This window comes from Photinus pyralis, unplaced genomic scaffold, assembly GCF_008802855.1.
Source record: "Photinus pyralis isolate 1611_PpyrPB1 unplaced genomic scaffold, Ppyr1.3 Ppyr1.4_LG10, whole genome shotgun sequence".
Lineage (NCBI taxonomy): Eukaryota > Metazoa > Arthropoda > Insecta > Coleoptera > Lampyridae > Photinus > Photinus pyralis.
The window spans coordinates 12020439-12046539 of record NW_022170250.1 but is presented as its reverse complement, the minus strand read 5'-3'; the positions used below and the strand labels follow the sequence as shown (position 1 = coordinate 12046539).

The 26101-nt window shown below is 44.2% G+C and overlaps 7 protein-coding genes and 1 long non-coding RNA gene across 8 annotated transcripts; 3 read left to right on the top strand and 5 right to left on the bottom strand.

Annotated features, from left to right (window-relative positions):
* Positions 1–2332: 2332 nt before the first annotated feature.
* On the bottom strand, positions 2333–4437 carry LOC116161552. Its single transcript, XR_004143408.1, has 2 exons — positions 4296–4437; positions 2333–4248 (listed from the first exon to the last, which is right to left on the bottom strand). It is a non-coding gene; the product is annotated as an uncharacterized LOC116161552 (long non-coding RNA).
* A 124-nt stretch (positions 4438–4561) lies between these two features.
* On the top strand, positions 4562–5823 carry LOC116161550 (nuclear speckle splicing regulatory protein 1). The gene is made up of 3 exons (XM_031474936.1): positions 4562–4702; positions 4750–4888; positions 4938–5823. Exons 1-3 carry the CDS (start codon positions 4692–4694, stop codon positions 5772–5774), a joined length of 987 nt encoding a protein of 328 aa, XP_031330796.1. The 5' UTR covers positions 4562–4691; the 3' UTR covers positions 5775–5823.
* Positions 5824–7035: 1212 nt separating this feature from the next.
* Positions 7036–11363, bottom strand: LOC116161849 (protein suppressor of forked). The gene is made up of 11 exons (XM_031475321.1): positions 11219–11363; positions 10958–11149; positions 10864–10896; positions 10392–10489; positions 10112–10340; positions 8677–9027; positions 8431–8622; positions 8059–8375; positions 7805–7999; positions 7371–7666; positions 7036–7322 (listed from the first exon to the last, which is right to left on the bottom strand). Exons 1-11 carry the CDS (start codon positions 11240–11242, stop codon positions 7117–7119), a joined length of 2133 nt encoding a protein of 710 aa, XP_031331181.1. The 5' UTR covers positions 11243–11363; the 3' UTR covers positions 7036–7116.
* Positions 11364–14102: 2739 nt separating this feature from the next.
* On the top strand, positions 14103–14915 carry LOC116161854. Its single transcript, XM_031475326.1, has 2 exons — positions 14103–14452; positions 14502–14915. Exons 1-2 carry the CDS (start codon positions 14388–14390, stop codon positions 14884–14886), a joined length of 450 nt encoding a protein of 149 aa, XP_031331186.1. The 5' UTR covers positions 14103–14387; the 3' UTR covers positions 14887–14915.
* Positions 14897–19773, bottom strand: LOC116161848 (DNA repair protein REV1). Its single transcript, XM_031475320.1, has 7 exons — positions 19628–19773; positions 19342–19575; positions 18839–19294; positions 18588–18788; positions 18155–18538; positions 15111–15889; positions 14897–15063 (listed from the first exon to the last, which is right to left on the bottom strand). Exons 1-7 carry the CDS (start codon positions 19670–19672, stop codon positions 14925–14927), a joined length of 2238 nt encoding a protein of 745 aa, XP_031331180.1. The 5' UTR covers positions 19673–19773; the 3' UTR covers positions 14897–14924.
* Positions 19774–20027: 254 nt separating this feature from the next.
* LOC116161851 (DNA-binding protein Ets97D) lies at positions 20028–21820 on the bottom strand. Its single transcript, XM_031475323.1, has 6 exons — positions 21538–21820; positions 21274–21491; positions 21091–21229; positions 20708–21043; positions 20599–20657; positions 20028–20472 (listed from the first exon to the last, which is right to left on the bottom strand). The coding sequence occupies exons 1-6, from the start codon at positions 21611–21613 to the stop codon at positions 20065–20067; spliced, it is 1236 nt and encodes a 411-aa protein (XP_031331183.1). The 5' UTR covers positions 21614–21820; the 3' UTR covers positions 20028–20064.
* Positions 21821–21905: 85 nt separating this feature from the next.
* LOC116161852 (zinc finger protein OZF-like) lies at positions 21906–23428 on the top strand. Its single transcript, XM_031475324.1, has one exon. The coding sequence runs from the start codon at positions 22025–22027 to the stop codon at positions 23234–23236; it is 1212 nt and encodes a 403-aa protein (XP_031331184.1). The 5' UTR covers positions 21906–22024; the 3' UTR covers positions 23237–23428.
* Positions 23429–23846: 418 nt separating this feature from the next.
* Positions 23847–26065, bottom strand: LOC116161850 (NADH-ubiquinone oxidoreductase 49 kDa subunit). Its single transcript, XM_031475322.1, has 5 exons — positions 25631–26065; positions 25340–25565; positions 25095–25296; positions 24859–25046; positions 23847–24595 (listed from the first exon to the last, which is right to left on the bottom strand). Exons 1-5 carry the CDS (start codon positions 25726–25728, stop codon positions 23906–23908), a joined length of 1404 nt encoding a protein of 467 aa, XP_031331182.1. The 5' UTR covers positions 25729–26065; the 3' UTR covers positions 23847–23905.
* Between the last annotated feature and the right edge of the window lie 36 nt (positions 26066–26101).

The following is a 26101-nucleotide window of genomic DNA, read 5'->3' as shown; positions in this document are numbered from 1 at the left end:
GCCAATTCTGTATCAGGATCATATGAGTGTGAGGAGGTGTTTCTTTTCCTAATCCCCACCTGTTACTTGTCGACAAACAAATGCAAAAGGTGTCGTGCTACTAGGAGTACATAATTTACGAAGAGGTCTTTTTCTAGCTCTGTCAGAATTATTTCAAAGCTTTCATTCGATTTAAAAATTTGCCAATTCTGTATCAGGATCATATGAGTGCGAGGAGGTGTTTCTTTACCTAATACCCACCTGTTACTTGTCGACAAACAAATGCAAAAGGTGTCGTGCTACTAGGAGAACATAATATAAAAGGAGGTATTTTTCTAGCTCTGTCAGAATTATTTCAAAGCTTTCATTCGATTTAAAAATTTGCCAATTCTGTATCAGGATCATATGAGTGCGAGGAGGTGTTTCTTTTCCTAATCCCCACCTGTTACTTGTCGACAAACAAATGCAAAAGGTGTCGTGCTACTAGGAGAACATAATATACGAAGAGGTCTTTTTCTAGCTCTGTCAGAATTATTTCAAAGCTTTCATTCGATTTAAAATTTGCCAATTCTGTATCAGGATCATATGAGTGCGAGGAGGTGTTTCTTTTCCTAATACCCACCTGTTACTTGTCGACAAACAAATGCAAAAGGTGTCGTGCTACTAGGAGAACATAATATACGAAGAGGTCTTTTTCTAGCTCTGTCAGAATTATTTCAAAGCTTTCATTCGATTTAAAAATTTGCCAATTCTGTATCAGGATCATATGAGTGCGAGGAGGTGTTTCTTTTCCTAATACTACACCTGTTACTTGTCGACAAACTTATGCAAAAGGTGTCGTGCTACTAGGAGAACATAATATACGAAGAGGTCTTTTTCTAGCTCTGTCAGAATTATTTCAAAGCTTTCATTCGATTTAAAAATTTGCCAATTCTGTATCAGGATCATATGAGTGCGAGGAGGTGTTTCTTTTCCTAATACCCACCTGTTACTTGTCGACAAACTTATGCAAAAGGTGTCGTGCTACTAGGAGAACATAATATACGAAGAGGTCTTTTTCTAGCTCTGTCAGAATTATTTCAAAGCTTTCATTCGATTTAAAAATTTGCCAATTCTGTATCAGGATCATATGAGTGCGAGGAGGTGTTTCCTTTTCCTAATACTACACCTGTTACTTGTCGACAAAACTTATGCAAAAGGTGTCGTGCTACTAGGAGAACATAATATACGAAGAGGTCTTTTTCTAGCTCTGTCAGAATTATTTCAAAGCTTTCATTCGATTTAAAAATTTGCCAATTCTGTATCAGGATCATATGAGTGCGAGGAGGTGTTTCCTTTCGTAATACTACACCTGTTACTTGTCTACAAACTTATGCAAAATGTGTCGTGCTACTAGGAGATCATAATATACGAAGAGGTCTTTTTCTATCTCTGTCAGAGTTTTAGTGAGGTTAGGTTAGGGTGGTAGTTAGGTTAGCTCAAAAATCTGGTATCAGGAGAATATAATGTGCGAGGAGATTGAAAGTTAAAATAAATTTTTAGTGAGGTTAGGTTAGGGTGGTAGTTAGGTTAGCTCAAAAATCTGGTATCAGGAGAATATGATGTGCGAGGAGATTGAAAGTTAAAATAAATTTTTAGTGAGGTTAGGTTAGGGTGGTAGTTAGGTTAGCTCAAAAATCTGGTATCAGGAGAATATAATGTGCGAGGAGATTGAAAGTTAAAATAAAATTTTAGTGAGGTTAGGTTAGGGTGGTAGTTAGGTTAGCTCAAAAATCTGGTATCAGGAGAATATGATGTGCGAGGAGATTGAAAGTTAAAAATAAAATTTTAGTGAGGTTAGGTTAGGGTGGTAGTTAGGTTAGCTCAAAAATCTGGTATCAGGAGAATATGATGTGCGAGGAGATTGAAAGTTAAAATAAAATTCTAGTGAGGTTAGGTTAGAGTGCTAGTTAGGTTAGGTCAGATTAGTTTGGGCGTTTTAAATTTTTTCAATCTTGTATCTAACCTAACTCACATGAAACTTAACTCTCAAAAGTCTTTAAAACGAACACCGATTTAAAATTCTTATTTATTGCGGCGTACTCTTATGGCGATTTAACTCGTATATTGCGAACATATACTTTATTAAAATCGTCAAAAAATCTGTACGGACGGCCGTACGTTCACTCGCCCTGTCCTATGGCAATCCAAAAACGCTGACCCAAAGGAATAGGCTATAATACAGGAGCGAAAAGTTTAATTTTACGAGTTTCGTGGTTTACTCCTTTGACAGGGAAAGGCACAAATCCCAAAATGGTTGTACTTGTAGCCTTACCTGAGTTTTTGGTAATATGAAAATAATCCAAGCAGAATATACTGTTGTGACATCTGTCTTTATTATTGTGGACTAACATTTTATCGAAAAATGCAGGACACTTTGTTACCATCATTATTTTAGTTGCAACCTACACCTCAAAGATGTCACCACCCTACTTGTTTTGTATACTTTATGAAACTAACGTTAGATGTCAGAGCGCTCCAATTAAAAACCATAGACGCTTCCATAGATGTATGAAATTTTAACCTCAAATTCATAAATGAATGTTTATTTTATAGTCAAAAATTAAACTTTGTTATCAGTCCTTTCTCGCTTACAGGTTTAAATTGTGGAACTGGCAACTGGGAGTGACAGGAAGCGGCAGACTCGGGCATTGCGGAAAATGATACTGATCGCTCTGTGTCGTCCGATCGGAAGACTGGTAGTTCTCGATGGGCGAGAAAAATTGGCATTGAATTCGGACAACATAAATTGAAAAGGGAAAGGCTTTGTAACCAAAACAGGAGGACACGTTGAAGCACTCGCAGAAAACCCATTCAAACTTTTCAACGTTAAAATCGGAACAATTACATGATTGCAGCGGCTGCCGATGGTGCGAAGCTATTCGTTAAACAATTGAGCCTTGAGTTCATTCGACAGAACTAAAGTTATAAAAACGGTAGTGAAATTGGCAGCGAAACGGAGCGAAAGTGTTACTCAGTTTGCAAGCACCCAAAAATGTGTTGTTTGTGCGATCTTCGTGTGAAAGTTGTTGTAAAACGGTTCAGTTTAATGTAGCTGTTATTGAAATTGTTCTTCCAAAGGCTTTAAATAAACTCCTATGCATAAGAAGTTACGATTTCCAAAAACAAATGTTCGTTTTCTGTTCATTGAGCATGATGTGTTGCCTACAAACCAGGCTACACAAATATCGAGTACTCATATTCAAATTTCGGGATTTGCATGATTATCCCCAATTAAGTACATGAAGGACACCGTAATAAGTGCTATTGCTACCCACTGCAGAAATGTTACAAAATAGTGATCAAAACGGGCCCCTTTTTACGTAAAGGGCAAAACATAACTCCCCGACATCTTACATTAGTTTGATGAACTCGAAGCTCATATGTTTAAAGAAATTTTTTGGTGCCTGTGGTGACATCTGTCCAAAACCTTAAATAACTAATATAATGGTAATAATGATGTGCCCCACATTATTTGGTAAGATATGTCTGACTTAATTACGCCAGATGTCAGGACGATACGTGATCAGGACCGGAATAAGCAAAGGTTACATATGAATTCTAAAGGCCAAAATCCCTAAATTAGCATAGATACTTGAAAAATACATCGCCTGTTTTGTAGGCAGCACATCATACTCAATGATCTGAAATGGAATTTTCTTCTGCGATTGGTAATTTCTTGCACAGGATTTCATTTAAAGTCGTTAGACCACTCGACACTGGTACGTTTTACAATTTACACTCAAAGTTCGCATAAACAACAACACATTTTTTCGTTCTTACAAACCATGTAACACTTTTGTCCCATTTCACTACCGTTTTTATATCTGTAGTTCTGTTGAATGATCCAACTTGAGACTCGATTTTTTAGGAAAAAGCGTTCCGCTATCGGTAGCTGCTGCAATCATGTAATCGCTTCGACATTAACCATTGAGACGTTTGAATTACATTAGAAGGGGTTTCCTGCGAGTTCTTCACCATGGTCCTCCTGTTTTGGTTATAAATCCTTTCCCTTTTCAATTTCTATTGTCGGAATTCAATGCTAACGTTTCTCATACATCAAGAACAACCAATCTTCCCATCGGATCACTCAGAACGGTCAGTCTCATTATTCACAAGGGGCGAGTCTTCTACAATGCCTAGTAGTCGCAGATCCTCCCATTTTCACAGCCGGTAAATTCTTAGTGGGTACGGCATTCCTCTTTAACCGGCGTCTTTGCGTTGGTTGACCTAAAATACGTGGAAGGCCAGTTACGAAGAGGCATATTTATACTTACCAAACAAAAAAAACGAATCGTCCGAAAAGTGATTGGAACACACTCTCAAGTATGGGGTAATTTGTTTATCAATTTGAAGATTAATTTTCCATGCTCTTTGGATGTCTACTTCTTCGATTCCCAATGTTGTTGTAATCCGCACGGTTGATTTTCCCTTGGCTGGAATTCGATGAAGGCTAATGTTTGAATTTAATGTATATTTACTTTTACAGCCGTAAACAGTACAATATTGATTACTGGTACTCATTGTAAATGCCCAAATGGCACCCTCGACCCCTTCTGTATTAGTGCAATGTACTGCCGCCAGAGGTATACTTATCTTGTTTACAGTGAACTACCTGATCGACTTTTTCGTGACATAACCAAAAAGTTGTTGATTACTAAAAACAAAATTAAATGGAAAAACAGTAAGAGAACACCTTTATTTACGTTAATCAAGCAGAACACTTTGTAGGTATGGTCTTATTGTCCCGAACAAGAGTAAACCTTTACACCCAATTGGCCCCGTCAGACCGTCCATCTTCGGTAACGATTCCGACTCCGACTCGGGCGCCGCTAAACCAACTGGGCTCAAAACGGCGTTAAAGCGACAGGTAAAAGTGAATGCGTTAGTGAACGGTCATGGAGTTGCAGAAATTATAGGACAGATTACTGCAAGAGAAGGCGATAGAGGAGGATCCGACCGTCTTTCAATATGACGAGCTGTACGACGACATGGACGCCAAACGGAAGGAATCGAAGCTGTCCCGCAAGGATCTCGACAAGAAACCGAAGTACATCAACAAATTGCTGCAGAGTGCCGAACGGCGCAAACGCGAGAACGAGCGACGCATCGAACGGCAGGTGCAACGGGAACGCGAGGCCGAAGGCGAAGAGTTCAAGGATAAGGACTCGTTCGTTACGTCGGCGTACCGCGCCAAGCTCGAGGAACTGAAGAAGCTCGACGAGGAGGAGGAACGCGAGGACTACCTCGAGGCGATCGGCGACGTGCGAAAGCAGGGTAACATCGACGGCTTCTATCGGCACCTCTACGACCAGAAGGTCCTCTACGAGGACAAGGTCGAGGAGGGGGAGGGCGCCAAGTCGAAGAGGCGGAGGTACCGCAGTCAGCGCGAGCAGAGCTCCGACTCGGAGCCCGAAGTCAAGCCGCAACTGCAGCATCTGCCGTCTAATATCGACGCCGATTCCGATTTCAGTATAGACTCGTCCGATTCGGAGGGGGAGAAGGGACGGGCCGAGGCCGTTCCTCCGGTCGAGGCCGCAACTGAAACTTCGGCAGAGGTCGTGCGGACCGACGAAAATAAAACGGAAGCCGAAGAGGTGGAGGAGGTGAAGGTCGAGGCGAAAGTTCGTGAGAAAGTGAAAGTCGATATATGGAAGAAACGGACGGTGGGGGACGTATTTGACAGTGCACTTCGGAGGTATTTCGAGCGGAAGGCTTTGAGAGAAAGCGGGAGTTATGTTAGGCCGATTTTGTAAATGTGTTTTAATTGTAGTTTAAGCGACAAATAAATTATTTATAAAACGAGCAAATTACACGCTCTGAAAGTTTCCAAATGTTTAAAAGTCGAATAGTGCTAAATTAGTAGGCAACACACAATACATACACGTATGACGTGTTGCATACGCTACTATGGGCGCATTCAACGCTTACGCAAGTGTTTCCAGTACCAAATTTCGGCCGATTAAATTAGCTGGACCCATTTTTAGTATACCCCCACAACCATTTTTTTTGTACCTAGTTCAGAGCTCGTTCTCCTGGTTCCTCTAATAAGGCCGTGGACTGGCCGGTTGCTTGTTGCCACTGAACCTGGAATTAACTGGTTACCCAGTTACTGCGCGTTCAATAATACCGTTACGACAGCAGTGGCCTGGTTCAACGCACCCAATTATCTATACTGGATGCAAAATGGCCGCCGATCTTAACAACCAATCAAAAATTAGATACTCTATTGTCGCCTTAGTGAAAGAGTCTAAAAGCCCCTTTCCGCGAGGAGTTTTTGAAGAGCTGCAGACTGGTCTACATGCCGGCCGGCCCATTCCTCTCGTTACCTGGAATAACACCTACCTGTGCCTCCAAAAAATGACATCCAATGGGAGCGCCAAAGGGTTTAAGGGTTATCCAACTCCAAGGTGAACACCCTAAGGAAAAAATTCTCTCCTGATACAATTCACAGCACAGTTCAAATAAAAAAAATACATGTATCAAGAGCACAGAAGTGCAATGATTAAGTGGTTAATCGCCTCCTCATTGAAAAAAAATAAACAGAAAAACACCAAGGAAAAGAGAAATTCACATCTGCATTCGCATAAAAATGCTTACATCAGGAACACAGAACTACGTGGAAGAGGTTACTCCCTAACTAATGCAAGAAACTCTTGCGATTTATATTGCCCTGATATCATCAAAACCTGTAAATAACAAAGAATAAATTATCTATTATCAGGAGCACAGAGTGCATAGATTAAGATGGTTACTGGCTTCGTGAAAAGTCCAGAAGCTCTCTATCTACGATCTATGCTATCCAGATATAAATGAATATGTATCAGGAGTCTACTCTCCTATTACAAATGAGGTTATACACGATTTAGCAGTTATATCGAATTATGATCCCATTATTTACTGTAATTAGCATCCACAGTCCATCAGTAAAAACTGCAAGATTAAATTTGGAAACAAAAAGCTGAAACAAGAATGCCTTTTGGTTTGCGCAATGCGCATGCTACTACCTATGGCATCTTAAAAAAGAATTACTTTAATCCTTTCCGATAGAAATACATAAATACAGCAAAAAATTATAAAACTCACTACCTAACAAACTTATTTGACTCTTTTCTGTTGCCTCTGTCTGTAAATGTCATTTACTGGAGGCATTGTGAAGTCCTCGTCGTCCGATCCGTCCAACGCCAAGCCGATGCGTTTTCGCCTTCTCAAGACGCCGCCCTGCGAATCGTCCACGATCCAATGTACCGATTTCGCGAGATCGAAGAGGCGCACGTCTCCGCCGTTCTCGTCGGGCATCGGAACTGAAATGAGACCTTGGACAACGCGCGCACGCCACCGGCGACACTCACTTTTTTCGGGCAACTGAATGCGATTGAAGATGTCGACCAATTGGTCCAAGTTGACGAACGGGCCGCGAAAGCAAGAGGGGGGCGGAAGCTGAGTGCAGAGGTGGGCGGCGTTCGGGGGCATCGGAAACGAACCGCCCGGAACGGGATGCTCGCCGGGCGACGCGTTCGCCTTCGGCTTGTACGGGATCATCTGCGCGACGTCAGGCTTCGGCGTGCCCGAGTCGACGTCCGAATTGATGAACTGCTGCAGGATGTGATTACGCCCCGCCCCCGTGATCGTGATCACGTCGGTGTAGCTGCAAATTAGTTTTTAGCAACGCGAGACCAGGGCCGGGCTCGACGATATCGGGATACCACACCTCAAATGGTCCAGTAACTTGAAGATGACGATTTGGGGTGGGCACCCATCGGTCGGCTCTGTGAAAATCAATTACCCGATGCTTTTCAATTCGGGGCCGGTGCAAGGATAGAGGTCCAGGAAGCGGTAGCGATCCACCAGCTGGGCGGTCTCCCGTCCCTCGAACTCCTTAATTTTGTTGAGAACCTCGGCGCGCCTCCTCTCGACCTTCACGATACTCTGCAGGTCGCCGATGTTACTTTCGAACTCGAGAAAGCGATTCCAGATGTCCCTGAAACGAAGCCGCGAGGTTACCGCGACGACATGGCGCCCGAGCACCGAGACACTTACACCGACTTCGCGTTCTCCAGGCTGCCCGACGAGAGGACCCTCTCGAAGAGGACCCTGGTGTTGTTGTCCTCGTTCAGGTGGGAGAGATAGTCGATGTAGCAGCTGACGTAGTCGGGATTGCCGCTGAACTTCTTCAGGCCCAGCTCGAAGATGCGAAACGCGATGTTTTTGTCTTTGCTGCAGTAGTACTCCATCAGCGCGGCGCAGACGAAGACGTGGTACTTGGAGCGGGGATCCTCGCGTGCCCTTTTGAAGACGTTCCTCGCCGACTTGATGCCCTCGGCGCGGCGCGAGAATTTCATGTACTGCACGTAGGCCTGCAACGTTAAGCGCGATTAAAGCAGTTCGGACACAGACGGGCGGGGGGTGTACCAGCGTCGGGTCGACGTCCTGTATGTCCAGGTAGCGCTGATAGATTTGGTGCACCCTGTCGTACTTCACGCGCCCCTCCTCGTAGTCGGCGTACGCGAAGTAGAGCAGCATATTTTTGGTTAGTAGCGTGCTCGTGGCGCGCTCGAACATATTCGCCGCCTCCTCGCTGAAGAGCTTGGACGCGTTGACATCCTGCGGAAATGCGCGTTAAATGGATGCGTGACACAGGGGAGGGATCAGACATACGCCCTTCTCCTGCAGCACCTTGCAGCTGTACTCGAGAAACTGAGCGGCTTGGTACCAGATGTCGGCGTGATGACCTAGACACAGCAGACACTGCTCGAGAGCGAAGACGACGCGCCGCGTCAGCAGGGCGGTATCCTCCGTTCGCAGCGGATTACTTTTCTCCCACGCGATGTACTTCTGCCACAGCTCCACCTGCTTTTGCTCGTCGTTGCCGCCCGACGGCGGAACGCTCGGCGCGTTTCTGTTGATGCCTCGTATCTGCACCTCGAGCTCCTTCGAGACGCGTCTCGCGTTCATGTAGTCCCTACTGCGTTCAATCGACATCTTTTCGGCTATTATAGGATTAATTGCCTACAAAAAAACTCCAGTTGCAGGCATATCCTCTCAGAATATCTTGAAAAGAATATACTTTGCGAAAAGCATTGTATATTCCCACTGCTAAATGTGGGAATGTTCCACTATTTTGATACGGATGAAAATAATTTTATTTCAACTGCCCCCTCGAGTTGGATATTCCTAAATTATTCTGTGACAACGTTCAAAATATTCTATGAAAGTTAGTAATCTAGGTTGTAAGTATATTCCCACAGCAAAATATTAGATATAAATGGTCCGAGCTCAAGGTAAGGGAATATTATATGTTCCACCTCCAAATTGCAAGTATATTCCAGCAGGTAGATATAGGATATCAGTTGCCATTGTACATACATATTGGATATTCTTAAACATTCATTCCCTTACACTAATACAGTTTTGTATTAATGTAAATACAGGATATCGTTAAACTTACATTGGGACCCTTAAGAAAAAGATATTCCAAACAACCACCGAGATACATACAAATCTATTCACTCGACTAGACACACTTGTTTTGATATATGCATAAAAATGTAGTAATACCATACCATTCGTCACAAGCAATGAATATTCCTCAATTACGTCGTGGTAAAAGTTAGAAAACGATTTTCTATTAAACAAGTGATGACCATGCATTGTAATTGCTATGAGAAAGTTGGATATTCCCAACATTTTCTAGTATATTCCTGTGATATGGCAATCAATTATTATTATACCCGTCAAATATTAGATACCTATAATATTCCTTACTTTGATATGCAAAGAATATTCCGATATCAATTGCACAAAATTTCTAAATTTGAAAATATCAGTACTCATAATTCCTTTTACACTTTCGCTTGGGTTATAGTCTGTCTCCAACTTATTCCGAGTACAGAAACAGAAAAAATGAGTAATATTCCATGAAAGTTGGATATTCCACAGTATAAATTAAATTGCAGTTATAGATAAACGTTTCGAGATATATTTAAATTTTCGTGACATTAAAACAAGCAGGATATTCCGCAGATTATCTAAAAATATATTCCAAGGATATGCACATCGGAATATCCTTAAAATAATTGACCCGTTATTGTACCTGTTCGAAGGCTATATAATCTTTCCAAAACGTCTCCATTCCAATCATCGGATTAATGACGCCCCTCTGGTAGACCTTACGTACCGCCGATATTTTCTGATTCTCGGCGTACGAGCCGACCGCCTCGACGCCCTTTAAAAAATTCACGTAATCGTTCCATATCGAGTACGAGTGAATGTCCATGCCAATTTTCTCGAGCGCGAAATCGTACGCCTGCGCCATTTTTTCTCTAGAACGGGCGTCGTGTACCGCCGAACGATCATGTGAGGGAGGTACTTACTTGTAAGTCGGTAGGGAGGCTTTCGTCTCTTTCACGTACGACAGATACAACTTCCACAGCTCAATGTTTAAGATCTTCATTAAGCAACGTTGGAATAGCTGTCGAAAAATGGTTATTACCCCACGGGGAACAATTCAAGAGGCATTCTTAGAAATTACCGCCGGGGGGGAAGGGCGTGGGCATTTTTCTTTACAAATATCTCGGATATTTTAAACTGAAAAATATCCGAGATAGTTCATTTGTTACATTCAAATGTTTTGTTCCATAAACAATTGTTTTTCCAAGAAATGAAAATGAAACATCCCCACCCCCGTGGGGCGTAATTAAGAAAATTGCCTCTCGAATTCTGAACGCATTAGAGAGAGAGCATTGAAATAAAAGGTGTCAAGTTTTTAACGATGCGAATTTTATTACGGACTGTACGTAATAGCAAGTTTTTTATAAAGACAATCACAACTATCGTACGTCCTACCTTTTCGACCTTCTCGTAGTTTCTCGACTTCATCTGTAACAGCGAAAACGCTTTAGAATAACGATCGGAGGTTATACGTACGCGTCGGACGAACCTCGTGCTCGATGTATATCCGCCAGTATCGAGACGCGCTCGGGAATATGTGCGTGATGTGTTCGTACAACGGCCGTACCTCCGAGATGTGCTTGACCTGCGCCTCGCGTAGCAGAATCGACCAGGATTCCAGGTCGTAGGGGTTTCGCTCGACGTGTTTCTGTGTTCGGTAGAGTTTGTCGTTGCCCCAGTCCTGCGATACAAACAATGGCGGTTAGGTGCGTGGAGGGGTCGGGCCTGCTGTGGGGCCACTTTCGCTTACTATGTGCAATCGTTCTTCAGTCATAATTGTTGCTTTGGACCCTGTGCTCACTTAGGAACGGGATATCAATATTAATTATCGATTAAATAATTAAGTTTTCGTTTAATAAAGCCATTAAATGCCACGAGATGTTTACAACTGTCAGTGCTGCCAACTTATACAAAAGTAACCAGAGAAATATATTTGTCACCAGCTTTGGTTGGATTCAGCAAGCATAATTTCACACAGGGGAAGTCAGTTGGGATGTTCCGAACAAATAAAGGCAAATGCAAATTGCGAGAGGTTTGAAGAAAATTTCTCGGGAAGACACTTTTTCGTACTAATTTTGGTGTGTAGAATCCAAAACGAGTCGTACTGTTTCGATTAGACCTCTCAATCAAAAGTTATAGGCTAGAAACCAATTTCGACAAAAAATTCAAAGGGCTATAACTTTTGATCTAGTAGTCCAATCTTGGAACTGTTTGAAATTATGGATTCTACAGGCCAAATTCTATCAGAAAAACTTTTTCTCCGGTCGTTCTGAGACAATTTTTTTTTCAGGCCTCAAAAAAGGTAGTGTAAACCCTTCCTTTTTACCAAAAATCGACTGCACCAAAATTTCTCGGGAAAACACTTTTTCGTACTAATTTTGGTGCGTAGAATCCAAAACGAGTCGTACGTTTTCGATTAGACCTCTCAATCAAAAGTTATAGGCTAGAATCCAATTTCGACCAAAAATTCAAAGGGCTATAACTTTTGATCTAGTAGTCGAATCTTGGAACTGTTTGAAATTATGGATTCTACAGGCCAAATTCTATCAGAAAAACTTTTTTTCCGGTCGTTCTGAGACAATTTTTTTTCACGCCTCAAAAAAAGGCAGTGTATACACTTCCTTTTTTAGCAAAAACGACTGCACCAAAATTTCTCGGGAAAACATTTTTTCGTACTAATTTTGGTGCGTAGAATCCAAAACGAGTCGTACTTTTTCGATCTTTTCCAATTTGGTATCAGGAGGTTATAATTTACGAGGAGGTGTTTCAGCTCCTAATACACGAAGGGACAATCAGAAAATTCTTTTAAAATTTTGTCCGGCTACCAGGAGAACATAATAGTCGAGGAGGTCTTTTCCCATCACTCACAAATACATTTCGAAGCCAAATTTCATTTTAAATTTTTCCAATTTGGTATCAGGAGGTTATAATGTGCGAGGAGGTGTTTCAGCTCCTAATACACGAGGGGACAATCACTTGCAAAATTTTGTCCGGCTACCAGGAGAACATAATAGTAGAGGAGGTCTTTTCCCTTCTCCCACAAAAATATTTTGAAGCCAAATTTCGTTTTAAATTGATCCAATTTGGTATCAGGAGGTTATAATGTGCGAGGAGGTGTTTCAGCTCCTAATACACGAGGGGACAATCAGAAAATTCTTTTAAAATTTTGTCCGGCTACCAGGAGAACATAATAGTCGAGGAGGTCTTTTCCCATCACCCACAAAAATATTTCGAAGCCAAATTTCGTTTTAATCTTTTCCAATTTGGTATCAGGAGGTTATAATGTGCGAGGAGGTGTTTCAGCTCCAAATACACGAGGGGATAATCAGAAAATTCTTTTAAAATTTTATCTGGCTACCAGGAGAACATAATAGTCGAGGAGGTCTTTTCCCATCACCCAGAAAAATATTTCGAAGCCAAATTTCGTTTTAATCTTTTCCAATTTGGTATCAGGAGGTTATAATGTGCGAGGAAGTGTTTCAGCTCGTAATACACGAAGGGACAATCAAAAAATTCTTTTAAAATTTTGTCCGGCTACCAGGAGAACATAATAGTCGAGGATGTCTTTTCCCATCACCCACAAAAACATTTCGAATCCAAATTTCGTTTTAAATCATTTCCAATTTGGTATCAGGAGGTTATAATGTGCGAGGAGGTGTTTCAGCTCCTAATACACGAGGGGACAATCAGAAAATTCTTTTAAAATTTTGTCGGCTACCAGGAGAACATAATAGTCGAGGAGGTCTTTTCCCATCACCCACAAAAATATATCGAAACCAAATTTCGTTTTAATCTTTTCCAATTTGGTATCAGGAGGTTATAATGTGCGAGGAGGTGTTTCAGCTCCTAATACACGAAGGGACAATCAGAAAATTCTTTTAAAATTTTGTCCGGCTACCAGGAGAACATAATAGTCGAGGAGGTCTTTTCCCATCACCCACAAAAATATTTCGAAGCCAAATTTCGTTTTAATCTTTTCCAATTTGGTATCAGGAGGTTATAATGTGCGAGGAGGTGTTTCAGCTCCAAATACACGAGGGACAATCAGAAAATTCTTTTAAAATTTTATCTGGCTACCAGGAGAACATAATAGTCGAGGAGGTCTTTTCCCATCACCCACAAAAATTTTTCGAAGCCAAATTTCGTTTTAAATCTTTTCCAATTTGGTAGCAGGAGGTTATAATGTGCGAGGAGGTGTTTCAGCTCCTAATACACGAAGGGACAATCAGAAAATTCTTTTAAAATTTTGTCCGGCTACCAGGAGAACATAATAGTCGAGGAGGTCTTTTCCCATCACCCACAAAAATATTTCGAAGCCAAATTTCGTTTTAATCTTTTCCAATTTGGTATCAGGAGGTTATAATGTGCGAGGAGGTGTTTCAGCTCCAAATACACGAGGGGATAATCAGAAAATTCTTTTAAAATTTTATCTGGCTACCAGGAGAACATAATAGTCGAGGAGGTCTTTTCCCATCACCCAGAAAAATATTTCGAAGCCAAATTTCGTTTTAAATCTTTTCCAATTTGGTAGCAGGAGGTTATAATGTGCGAGGAGGTGTTGAGAGCCCTAATACGCACCTAAAGACATGGTATCCATGACGGTAGTACTGAAAATGTCACTGTCGATCTGGTGAGCCATGAGAAAAAATAGTAACCATTTTGACGTTTTAAATTTTCATTTACACGATGGGCGTTTCGAGATTTTCTACGTTTATAATCAAAATTCTCAGTCCGTACCAATTTATCACCCGTTTCTGGTCGCACTACGGCATTTTTGGTAGAAGCGCGACCACCGCGCCGTTGCGTCCGACTCGTGAAGCTAGCGGTGGTTGCGAGAAAAAACCGCCGTGCCCGCCGCCGCCTTCCTGTCCTCCGCCATCGAAACCGGCGTGCCCGCCTCCCGAACCGCCGAAACCGGAATGTCCACCATGTCCACCCAAAAATCCGCCCCCCGATCCCTGCAAAAAGAAGTGCGCCGCCACCAGTAAGCCAGAACACTATACTCTCCCATTCTATACGCGAAACACTTGCAGGCAACGACTAAGAAAACCCCTCATCGGCAGATACACGTTGGATACCAAGGTCAGTTTGGGCGAGCCCGAGACTGTGAAAAAATCGATCATTGCCTGCGCGAAAACGGAGATACTGCTTCGGGAAATTCGTCACTATTGCTCGAACGTTTGCAAGGGGCCCATAGCCTGTCCCAAGTGTCAGAAAAAAGGATGTAAATGCGGCGCAAGCGCACCGCATCCGTTTCGCGACGTCTCCGACGCCGAAAAGAAGAGTATCGACACCTACTTCGAGTGCTACAAGACGAAGGAGTACTACATGTACGGCCCTTACTCCTACTACGACATGATGTCGCACTTAACCCGCCACCGCCTCCCTCAACCGACGGCCAAAAGTACCCAACTGTAACTGTCCGAAATAAACCATAGTCTCGTTTATTTATTTTCCTACGAATGTACAGAACAACAGAAGCTGCGCTCGACCAGCATCGTGCCGCCGTAACGTGCCACCATTCCCTCTTGGACGATGTCGATTAATTTCCAATAGGCGTCGTGCCACTTGCAGGACCCCAATCTGGAGATGTGCCTGAAAAACCACATTAAGCTAGGGAAGCACCTCGGAAACGATGTCACCTGTACAAGAAACTGAGGACCACCTTCAGTCGTTCAATTTGTCTATCAATGGCCAGTTGTTTCAGGTACTCCGCCAGAAGCGTCACATCAATATTCTTAGGGGTCGCTGTCGATTCCAGCCACTTTAAGATGAGCGGCCGCAGTTCGTCCAAAGTCAAGCTTTCGAAGGGCGATTTCTCCCCCGGGTACTCGTAAACAACCTCAGGTGTAATACGGTTGGGAAGCTCATCGGAGGTGCGCAAATCGATCTTGTTACTCGCCGACGCCTTGACTTCCCCCTGGAGGAATCGCTTAATGGCGGTGTTGCGGGGCGGCGTCGCCTCGAGACGCGTCAACTGTACGCCGACGCCGCGAAGCTCGCGGGGATTGACCGCGCAGCGATCGAGCAAGACCTTCGCCTCCCTGTAGATGCTAGCCGCGTCGCCGAGTGCGCCCGCCGACGTCGTCGAGCGGGTGATCGTATTGCAGACGCCGCAGCCGAGGTACTTGGCCGGTTCTACGGGGGCGTCGGGCGCGCGCACCAGCAGCTTCAGCGTCAGGCATCTCGCGCGCATTCCGACGTCCTTCAAACGCGCGCAGACCTCCGCCGAAAGCGACTGCAGGAAGTTCGACGCCTCGGTCTTGTCCTTGAAGCGGATGCCGTAGTTCACGTCCGCCGAGACGGACTTGCGTTCGTGATGGAAGTTGAGCGGTTTGTGATCGATGCCGTTCGCGAGATCCGCGACGGTTTGTCCGATCTTGTTGCCCAGTTCCGCCTGGATTTGGCCTCTTGAAACTGTCTATTGACAAAGGTTGTGTAACAGAGAAAGTATACAGAAATATTCAGTTATTCGCGATTCGGACATAGATATATAAATACCTAGATACAGCCATCCTTAACAAACGTACCTCGGTTTTTAAAAAACATATCTAAGAAATTTGTACATCTCTCCATTACTTTCTAACCTAAGAAGAAACATGTTCTATCTCTTTTTATTGCATTAACCACTATGTCGTACGCGAATCGGACGCTTAAAACAAACTTAGCGCGTCCCATAAGTCATGTGACAGTTGACACATTTCACGATTGCGCGAAATCAAATCTAACTAAAAATATTCGCCCTAAACATGATGGGCGGTTTTTTCACTAAATATTATGTAATTATTGCGTTATCAATTGAATACGAATAACATTAGTGCTTGCCATAATGATAGACGCGTCCATAATTGTTATTCCTGAAATAGTTTTATTACATAGAGCTACGCCATTCAAATTTGGGACTATGTTTACCTTGTTTGGCACGATGTGCTGCAGTGAATTCATTGCTGGCTTGCAGAATACCAAAAAAACCGTAAGTAAGTAAAGTTTATGTTCAACATTTTAATTTTAATTGCATGGTTTTAGGCGTATTGGTAACGGAGATTAAGTTGCGAGAGGAAGTGAATTCGTTTCCAATTATCATTTTGGCCTATATGATGTTGATGCAGTGCGTTTGTATCATGATCACAAAGAAGGATCCGTGCAATATTCTTAGGAAAACGAGATTTATAGACTGTGTGTGCGTGCAATATCAAATTTTGGTCGCTACGCGTCTTGCCTCCCTTTCGGCATATGTTGTACAATCGGTGGGGTTTCTTTTTGAAATTATAGTGTTAATTGTAGTAAGTAAGCTACACGTGTACATTTATTTAAAATAAATACAACATCTTAACAATGATATCCAATTGGTGATAATACTCATTTAGTCAACATTCATTACGTTTGTAAAAGTTCACAATCCGAATCATCATCAGATGAAATTGACAAATCCGAATCATCACTGTCATTATTAACACTTATTATAAACTTCAGAAACATCAACCAATATAACTTCTCTTTTAAATTAATCACTTTCCACATGTTCACACACTTTCTTCCAGTTGTCAGCTGTAATTTTTTCAAATTCTTCATTTGCCAGCTTTCTAAATAACATCTTCCATTTTAAATGTAACATTTCTTTGCTGCTATGCAATTTAAATAAATAAAAAGGCGGTTTATTTATGTTGTAAAGTCTCAAATTTGATAATTTTCTGTGTGATTTGTGCTAACAATTTGATTGACAGTTATAATAAATAATGCGAATCTTGCCTTCCATGCTCAGGGTACCTCTATAAAGGATAGCGCTATACGTAATTAATGTGCCGAAAGTGATGGTAATAGATGGTACGTCCTTTTGAACTATGTTGGGGTATGGCTGTATCTATGTATTTATATATCTATGGATTCGGATTAACAGTGAGACCTCTGGTGGCAGCACTTTGTAACTAATACAGATGGGAGATGAAAAGTAAATGCGCTTGTAAAAATTTAATTTGCAATCAATGTAATTACACCTTAAAGAGCAAACCTCAAAGTTTATTACGGTACTCTCACAACTTTTAAATGTGAATTAAAGAATGGAATGGGAGCTAACCTAACTTTTTTAAAAGTTACTTTTTGAACACCTTTCACCATTTTCCTGAGCAAATTTCAGTCCTCCTTGTTCAAGAGCCGGGGCCAAACGTCAAACACGGCACTAGACGTTGCTAATAGCAAAGACCCGCTGTCCATTAAAGAAGGAATGAAATATACGGCGTGAACGCAATATACAAATAAAAACTGCATGATCGTTACAGAAAGAGGGTGGCATAACGTTAATAAATCTATATATAAAACCAATGATAGAATGGAGCCAGGGCCTCCTAACAAACACATAGTCCCGTTATAACGCTTAACGAGTATACCGAAAGAGGTACTAACGGGAACGGTTCAATTTCCGACCACTTAAACTAGGAAAAATGAAAACGTTTTCAGATTTTCAAAAGCAGGGAACTTTTGCCCCCATTAACCTACACTGTATCTCTCACCGTTACGGAGATGCTAATGGTGAGTCACGAATTTGACGCACCCTATACAGAAACGGAAAAGGTACATTAAAAACTTCCATGGCCCTCAAAAGTTAGGTTAGGTATTATTTGATTTCAAAGTAATTTGCTTGCATTTCTTGGAGGGAATTCTGTGTGTACAGGAGAGGGGGACAACCTACCTGTAAATCACCACATTTATGTAAACCCATTTTGGTAAGTTTCGCGACGGTTGCCGAACCAACCCCCGGCAAATCGGACAGGCTGACCTGCGCCATGTAAGTCTCGACGTCGTCGGGCCTCAAATAGAACTGACCGGCCGGCTTCGCCCTCTTATTGGCCAAACGGGCCTGAAGCCGATTTGCGCCGAACCCCGCTGAGCACGGACAACCGGTGACCGCAATCACTTCCTTGCGAATGTGAGTCGCCCAATCTTCGACCGTAATGTTTGCAGCGGCCAAAATCGGAGCCACGTCGACGTACATCTCGTCGCAGCTCACCGCCTCGATATCGAGCGTGTACTCGGCAATGGTCTTATACAACGCCGTCGAGACCTCGCGATAGCCCTTAATGGACGAACGTCAGATCTGAACTTTGCAAAACGTGTAAACTAACCTCAAAGTCGTAGGGGATCGTTTTCAGGTCGGAGCAAATTTTCAAGGCGTTACCTAGAAGCATACCATTGCGCACGCCGCACTGCCGAGCCTCGTAACTGCAGCTCGCCACCTCCGCCATCGACCCGTGCGAATCCACATCCTCGAAATTCTCGTTCGGGAAATACTTCTTCACGAGCTCGTTCTCGCACTCGACACTAGCCTGTCATTAGAGTTATTACATGTTCTGCCGATATCAGGTAATCACAAAACCTGTGGACGATTTATCGGCGTGCCCCGCCCGTGCGTGACCGCAACCGGTCGACCTCGCAACTGCGGCCTGCTTCTCAGTCCGACCGACACGAAGAAGCAATCCATGTCGATGTGCATCACCACCCTTTCAGACGGCGCGAGACCCCGCGGTAATGTCCTCAGCCGTTCCCTGCCCGGGTAGACGCCGTTCGACTTCTCCCTCAACTGGTTCACCAACTGCTTGTATTCGGCGCCCAAAGTCGAGATGAGGTGTAGTCGCGAGTTATTATAAAACTCGGAGAGAAAACCGGGGTCGGCCGCCGTAAGCGTCTTCGGTCTAACGCAGTCCAATTTCGGCTGTTTGTCGTCGTGACCCGTGTACAGCAGATACTTCCGGTGGTCCAGAAGCGCGCCCGCGGCGATACTATCCGATATCCACGTGGCCTTAACGATGGGAACGCTGCCGAGTTGCTTCACCTACTAATCGCACGGATTACTAATTGGCGTAACTTGTCGCGAATTACCTTCGCGTTCGGTAAGATCGAGGCGACGATGTGAGTCGTCTTCGGCATTTGGTACGTGTGGTAAACGCCGCCGTGCGCCGACATTAAGATCTTGAGCTCCTCGGCCGAAGGCGACGTGTAGCCGTTTACGTAGATCGCGACCCCGGTCAGGATGTCCGACTGTTTCTTCGACGAGGAGGCTTGCTGCTCGTACTGCTCGACGAGCTTCGCTTTCTTTGCGGCCATGTAGCCCCCCTAAACTGTAAACTTTTAGGCAACTGAGAAAGTTACGATGCGACTGCATTACCCATTCCGCAAATCCGTTGTCGTCCTCGTCATTTCTCGAAGTCATTCCCTATTTATTTTGGAAGAGAAAATGAAAATACCTAAAACTAAAATACATAACGTAACCACACTTTAACCAGTATGAAAAATGATACATGGCAATTGTCATACATAATAAGACTACTTCTTATACTGATTTTTTTCCACACGCGAATTTCACAATTTTTGTACAGGGTGCCCCAATATTCATGTTCTCACGTTGAATCTACTTAATTTGCAGTATTCTAGAAGTCTTAATCTTAAGTGGACACATTGGGGCATCAGGGGTACATAAAATACGAGACATTTACTCTCCTGACACATTCTAAAATTGTGGGAAGCTCTCCAAGTGTTTTTGCAATCGTTTTACATAAAACAAGGCATTATAAAAATAAAACTAACAACAATTTTTATTAGGCTTCACAAAGGATTGCCCGTATTAACAAGCCTCGTTAGTTCGAGCGCACTGTAACCTATCAACTGTTTTAAATCGCACACAAACTTATACACGAACCGCTTCCCCTGCACTTTCGATATCATATCGCCGTCGTAATAGTACCTCAACGCGCGCGACAACTTCTCGTAGTTCATCGTCGGCTTGTTCTTCCTCTCGCCCCACAGCTGCGCCACCAGCTCGGGCTTGCTCAGCTTGAACTCGCCGTCGTCACCCTGCCAGTGTATCAGCGTTTTGTACTCGCGCGACGTCAGCAACTCCAATAGGAACTGCCAGAGTTGTATTTGACCGTTATTCCCGATACGATTCCCGTTCACCATGCTGTGCTCCAGTACTCCGTAGTTCGAAGAAAAATTCGACGTGATACGATTGACCTATAAGAAACTGCAAAGTTGAAAATGGAAAAGACAAAGCACTCTAGATCCTTTCTTTATAGACCCCTTTGGGAATAATCGCAATGAAAAATCGTAGAAAGGAAGGAAAACATGCAGAAAAGTTACCTTAGTGTGCTTCATTAATCGTGGCGGCCGACGTGGCTCATCGTCAACTTTCATCGTCGCTAAAATCCGCAGTAAATGACAAGTTAAAGAGATCACATCGCGCGCCTACCTATCACTTTCATTTTTCGCAAAAGCTCGAGGTGCGTCCAGAAAATATCGCCCGGATCGTTCGGCACCATAATCTGGAACTGCGCCAGGTTCAGCTCCATCAACTCCTTGCCGGTCATCGCCCAATCGGACAGCTTCAAGTTCGGCAGATTGAAGTGCCGCACCGCCCACTGCACCCAGTGTTTGACGTGGACGGCGTCCCACTCCTCCGGATCTGAGGGGATCTTTAATCGCTCCTGCTCCTGCTTGAAGTTTTCGTCCACCTGCCAGTGGACGATGTTCTTGTGCTTCTCGGGGAGCGGCGGCAGGGTCTCCTCCGTTTCCGTAATCGAGGATTCTACAACGACGGCTGTTAATCATCGCGGAACCGTTGCGACGACCTACCGAAATCGATGTACTCCTCTGCGGGTTTCAGCACGTCGATTATGTTGATACGTTTGATGTTCGTTTGAATTTCGAGATTGACCTGAACCAAACCCTCTCCCTGGACGCATTGGTCGACGAGATTTTTGTGCAGCTCTAACTGAGAAACGATTAATGCGTGCCACTTCCTATGACAATACATACAAGTTGCGCTCCTTGCAGGTAGAAAGCGTAACCGGGCAATTCGACGCCTAGCCGACCTTCAAGCAGCTTCTTCAACTTCGACAGTGGCTCCCTTATGTCCATATGCTGCATTATCACGTTCGCTTCGGGATCAGTGTCCATTGACATCAGATCGGAGTTCAGCTCGGGCATTAAGTGTGTGTCGAAGTCGGCGACTCCATCGAGACCGTCTATAATCTCTGTAATCAAACACATTAGTCGAGAGCCAAGAGACTGTGCACGAACCAAGCTGTGTGGGAACATCGAGACCGGTCGGCCCACCGAGAATTCCTTCGTTCTCGGCTAAGGTGGCCTTTTCCATTGTGCCTGACGATTCTATACGTTTAAGGCACCCTCATGTTGCGCGCAAACTAATTTCTGCAACGAATTTGGAATTTTATTTAATATTTGAAAATACAAAATTTTTGTAGGTGGCTCAACACTTTCCTTTTCCTGTAGAACTGCTGTCACAGTTCACGGTAGCGTAGTCACTTCCATAGTTCGTGATTCATACACGATCATTTTTTACACATTTTCTTAAAAACAATGTCGGATAAAACCTTATGGAAGCACCCACGTATCTCAAAATCGATACTCTATCGCCCAAAAATACAGCTATCTTTGTCAAACACATTGCGAGGGAGTAGTTTAAACGCGAATGAGGTTATGTTAATCAAAATAAGTGCAAAAATTACGAAACAAAATGTAATTTTTGAGTCAAATAACTCGAAAAATGACCGAGGAAGACTGCGTGGCGGTCGTCAAGACGGAACAACGAGAAGAGGAGGATCAAAATTCAAATTTGAGCTCCTACGAGTTCTTCAACTACACCTACAGTTACCCACTTTTCGGTGAATTCGCAGCCAAAGTTGAAGTCGAAGACGATACGGGCGGAGTTGAAACGGAACCGATAACCATCCTCGAGGAGGTACCCGATGCGGAGCCGGTGAATGTGGACCTTCCGAGTCGGAAGAAGGGCAGCTACTGTGTGAAACCGAAGCCGACCGGTCGTCCTTACGTCTGCACGATCTGCCGGAAGGCTTTTGCTTACAAAAACGTGCTACGGATACACATTTTAGGTGTGCACACCGTCGACAAGCCGGTTAAATGTAAAGTGTGCGGCAAAGGCTTCCCCCAGCAGTCTTATCTAACGATTCACATGCGATCTCATACGGGGGAACGGCCGTTTAAATGCCAACTATGTGATAAAGCATTTACGATTAAAACGATACTTAAAAGTCACATGCGGACTCACACAGGAGAAAAGCCATACCAATGCCATTTATGCCCGAAGGCGTACCGACAAAGTTCGGACTTGTCGAAGCACGTACGCACGCATTCGGGCGTGAAACCCTACAACTGCCATCTCTGCAACGGTTCCTTCAATCACGTGTCGCACCTCAACCGTCACATTGAGGCGAAAACGTGCGTAATGCCGTTCAAGTGTAACCTGTGCGAGTTCAGCTCGAAGAACGCGATCAAGCTCGAGCGGCACATCCGCCTCCACAACGGCAAACGACCGTACAAGTGCAGCCTGTGCGAGAAGGACTTCAACTCGAGCGCGCACCTCTCGCGACATTACGGCACGCACTCCGGCCTCAAGCCGTACAAGTGCGAGACGTGCGGCAAAGGCTTCAACCAGAACCACAACCTCAAGTCGCACGTCCGCACGCACAACGGCGAGAAGCCGCACGAGTGTCAGGTGTGCGGAAAGCGTTTCGGTCACAAGCCCGACCTCACCGTACACATGCGGACGCACACCGGCGAGAAGCCGCACAAGTGTCTCGTGTGCGACAAGTCGTTCAATAGCAGTCACAGCCTGACGCGGCACGTCCGCACTCACACTGGCGAGAAGCCGTACCGTTGCATAGCGTGCTTCAAGTCGTTCGTCGACAACGCACACCTGAATCGTCACATGAAGATACATTTAAAGCTAAAGCCATAGGCGTACACAGAGAGAGAGAAAGTGTTATTAATTTATTTGTTGTTTTTATGAATGTGTTCAATTGAAATATATTCGAGTCCTGTATACCAATTTAGGTGACTCATTCTTTTGTAACACCCTGTATACTAAAACAATTGCTTTGTGGTCCAAAAGACCCTTCAAAACACTTAATGAAGCTCTAAATTGCCCCAACAGAGTATTTTCGACAAAGGAGGGGTCGATAGTTTATTCTCCACTACCCCTAACACCCTCATGGTAGTCTTAGCGAAAAGGTAATCGAATTTTAATATTGTGGGGGGTATGGCGTACCCCCCCGACCCCTCCAGTCCTACATTATCCTACAAAAATATACAGATAAACGTTTTTTGAAAAGAAAGTATCACCAGGAGGTCTGTGGGAGGGATAATACCCCCTGCAGAGGGTACTTTCGACAAAGAGAGTGCATGTTGGGGGAATTCTGATCAAATATGGCCAAGATTACAGCCGCTGGGGGGTGTCCTCAAGTTTACCTCAAACATTGGGGTGGCTTGAGTGACGCCGGGGGCAGACGACTCTAATCATGCAAGACATGGGGGCCCAAAAGAGTGTGTGTACATATCGAAAACCCATGTTTCAAAACTTAATAAGCTAACTTTATATTTAAATAAAAATTCACTATCAACAAACGTTTTAACGATCGATTTCTCCAAAAACAACATCCAAGGTACCAATAATGGCAACAATGTCCGCCAGCATATGATTTTTGCCCAACTTATCCAACGCCGCCAAATGCGCGAAGCCCGGCGCCTTTATTTTGCATCGGTACGGCATCGAGCCGCCATCTGAAACCAGATAAACACCGAACTCTCCCTTTGGCGCTTCGATCGCCGTATACGTGGAACCGGGGGGGACCTGGAAGCCTTGAGTGAAGAGCTTGAAGTGATGAATCAGGGCCTCCATCGACATCTTCATCTCGGCCCGGCTCGGCGTGGTCACCTTGGCGTCGTCCGTCTTGACGTCGCCGGCCGGCATCTGATTGATGCACTGATCGATGATCCGCAACGACTGCCTCATCTCCTCCACCCTGCAGAGGTACCGATCGTAGCAGTCGCCCTTAACGCCGATCGGTACGTCAAATTCGACCAGATCGTACGCGTCGTACGGCTGCACCTTGCGCAGATCCCACATTATGCCCGAGCCTCTCAGCATCACACCGCTGAATCCGTAGTTGAGCGCGTCCTCGGCGGACACCACGCCGATATCTTCGGTACGCTGCACCCAAATACGGTTTGTGGTTAGCACGTCTTCCACCTCGTCGAGGCGTTCGCTGAATTTCGACGCGAAATCGTGGATGTCGTCGAGGAGACCCATTGGTAGGTCCTAAAATGAGAAGTTGCTGTGAATTTTGCTCAAAGACGGACGAGTCTGTGCAAAAACTCTAAAATTCCATTTTAAAAGGAATATACAGTGTGTTCCAAACAAAAATATGCAAATTGCAGTTCAGAATCTTTTGGTACGGTCATGTCTGCACAGTCATCTGTCAGTGTAATTTTACCAGGTATCTTGATCTCAATCTTAAAATGGAATAAACAACTGAATTCAATTCCTTAACAAATGAAATTCAGCACAGTTCCATAGCATACCATAGATACACCCCCAGGGCGGATGTAGGCGGCGTGCATTCGTGCACCCGATACTCGCTCATAGAACTCCATCATTTTCTCTCGCTCCTCGAACAACCAGAAGAATGGAGTAAGTGCGCCAATATCGAGCGCGTGCGTCCCTATCGCCATCAGGTGGTTAAGCAGACGGGTGATTTCCCCAAACAAAGCTACAACGATAATTTTATCAGGCGCCCCTCGCTGCCGAAACTACGTACTTCTGATGTACTTGGCCCGCAACGGCACGTCGATATTCAACAATTTTTCAATCGCCAAACTATAACACTGCTCGTTACACATCATCGAGACATAGTCCAATCGATCGAAGTAAGGCAAGGCCTGCATGTACGTCTTGTACTCGATCAACTTCTCGGTGCCGCGATGCAGAAGCCCGATGTGCGGGTCGGAACGTTTCACCACCTACAAGCACGATACAATCGAAGCGCGCGACAAGCCGACGTACCTCGCCGTCGAGCTCCAAGACCAGCCGTAGCACGCCGTGAGCGGCCGGATGCTGCGGTCCGAAGTTGAGAGTGAGATTTTTCACTTGCTTCTCGACGGGCGCTATCTGCGCGTTCCACGGCGGTATCATCCACTTGCTCGTCACCTCGTCGGGCATCATCACCGGCCCCTTGAACTGATCCATCCACTCGGCGTCGGGGTACCACTTGGCCGCATTATCGACTTTGCTAATGGAGGTGATTACATAATCGGTGCCGAATTTTTCGACTTACGCCCGAGGCGTTCGACTTACCTTGTATGCAGGAAGGCGGCACTATTTTTCAGGGCCTGCCTGAAGGGGGGCAGCAAATTGGGGCCTTTGAAGGCGAAATTTGCCAAAGACATCGCCATTGATGGTGGTTGATGGCGAACTGATCTTTTTGCGTTGTTTATTAATAAATTGTGGTTACGGCGGGACTTCTAATATACGCAATAGTTATGAACAAACATATTTGTTGCTAAAACACTGCATAAATTGTTTATAATAATTATAATAAAGAATTAAATGCAGAAAGTTGTAGGTTGGATTATAAGATGGCGGTGATCAGAAGATATACGGGATGACTGACAATAAACGGTCGTTTGCTCGATTAGATTTTGATTAGGCAACCAACATATCACAAAGATTTTCTAATCCTTATTTCCTAGTGGGTATTCATTGTCAATCTTTCATTTGAACAAATCGTATGTTTTCAAAAAACCCCAAGCGCTTCAAAAAGACCTA

Coding starts and splice junctions, on each gene's coding strand:
- LOC116161550 (XM_031474936.1), top strand. Junction 4,889..4,937: donor AAACGGCGTTAAAGCGACAG/GTAAAAGTGAAT, acceptor CAGAAATTATAG/GACAGATTACTGCAAGAGAA.
- LOC116161849 (XM_031475321.1), bottom strand. CDS start 11,242: ATGACTGAAGAACGATTGCACATA. Junction 11,150..11,218: donor CTGAAGAACGATTGCACATA/GTAAGCGAAAGT, acceptor TTTGTATCGCAG/GACTGGGGCAACGACAAACT. Junction 10,341..10,391: donor GCCTCCCTACCGACTTACAA/GTAAGTACCTCC, acceptor CGCCCGTTCTAG/AGAAAAAATGGCGCAGGCGT.
- LOC116161854 (XM_031475326.1), top strand. CDS start 14,388: ATGTCCACCATGTCCACCCAAAAATCCGCCCCCCGATCCCTGCAAAAA. Junction 14,453..14,501: donor AAAGAAGTGCGCCGCCACCA/GTAAGCCAGAAC, acceptor AAACACTTGCAG/GCAACGACTAAGAAAACCCC.
- LOC116161848 (XM_031475320.1), bottom strand. CDS start 19,672: ATGACTTCGAGAAATGACGAGGACGACAACGGATTTGCGGAATGG. Junction 18,789..18,838: donor CGCCGATAAATCGTCCACAG/GTTTTGTGATTA, acceptor CTCTAATGACAG/GCTAGTGTCGAGTGCGAGAA. Junction 18,539..18,587: donor CGATCCCCTACGACTTTGAG/GTTAGTTTACAC, acceptor TCGTCCATTAAG/GGCTATCGCGAGGTCTCGAC.
- LOC116161851 (XM_031475323.1), bottom strand. CDS start 21,613: ATGGAAAAGGCCACCTTAGCCGAGAACGAAGGAATTCTCGGTGGGCCG. Junction 21,492..21,537: donor CGATGTTCCCACACAGCTTG/GTTCGTGCACAG, acceptor GTTTGATTACAG/AGATTATAGACGGTCTCGAT. Junction 20,658..20,707: donor GCGAAAAATGAAAGTGATAG/GTAGGCGCGCGA, acceptor TGCGGATTTTAG/CGACGATGAAAGTTGACGAT.
- LOC116161852 (XM_031475324.1), top strand. CDS start 22,025: ATGACCGAGGAAGACTGCGTGGCGGTCGTCAAGACGGAACAACGAGAA.
- LOC116161850 (XM_031475322.1), bottom strand. CDS start 25,728: ATGGCGATGTCTTTGGCAAATTTCGCCTTCAAAGGCCCCAATTTGCTG. Junction 25,566..25,630: donor GCCGCCTTCCTGCATACAAG/GTAAGTCGAACG, acceptor CACCTCCATTAG/CAAAGTCGATAATGCGGCCA. Junction 24,596..24,858: donor GCCCTGGGGGTGTATCTATG/GTATGCTATGGA, acceptor TTCTCATTTTAG/GACCTACCAATGGGTCTCCT.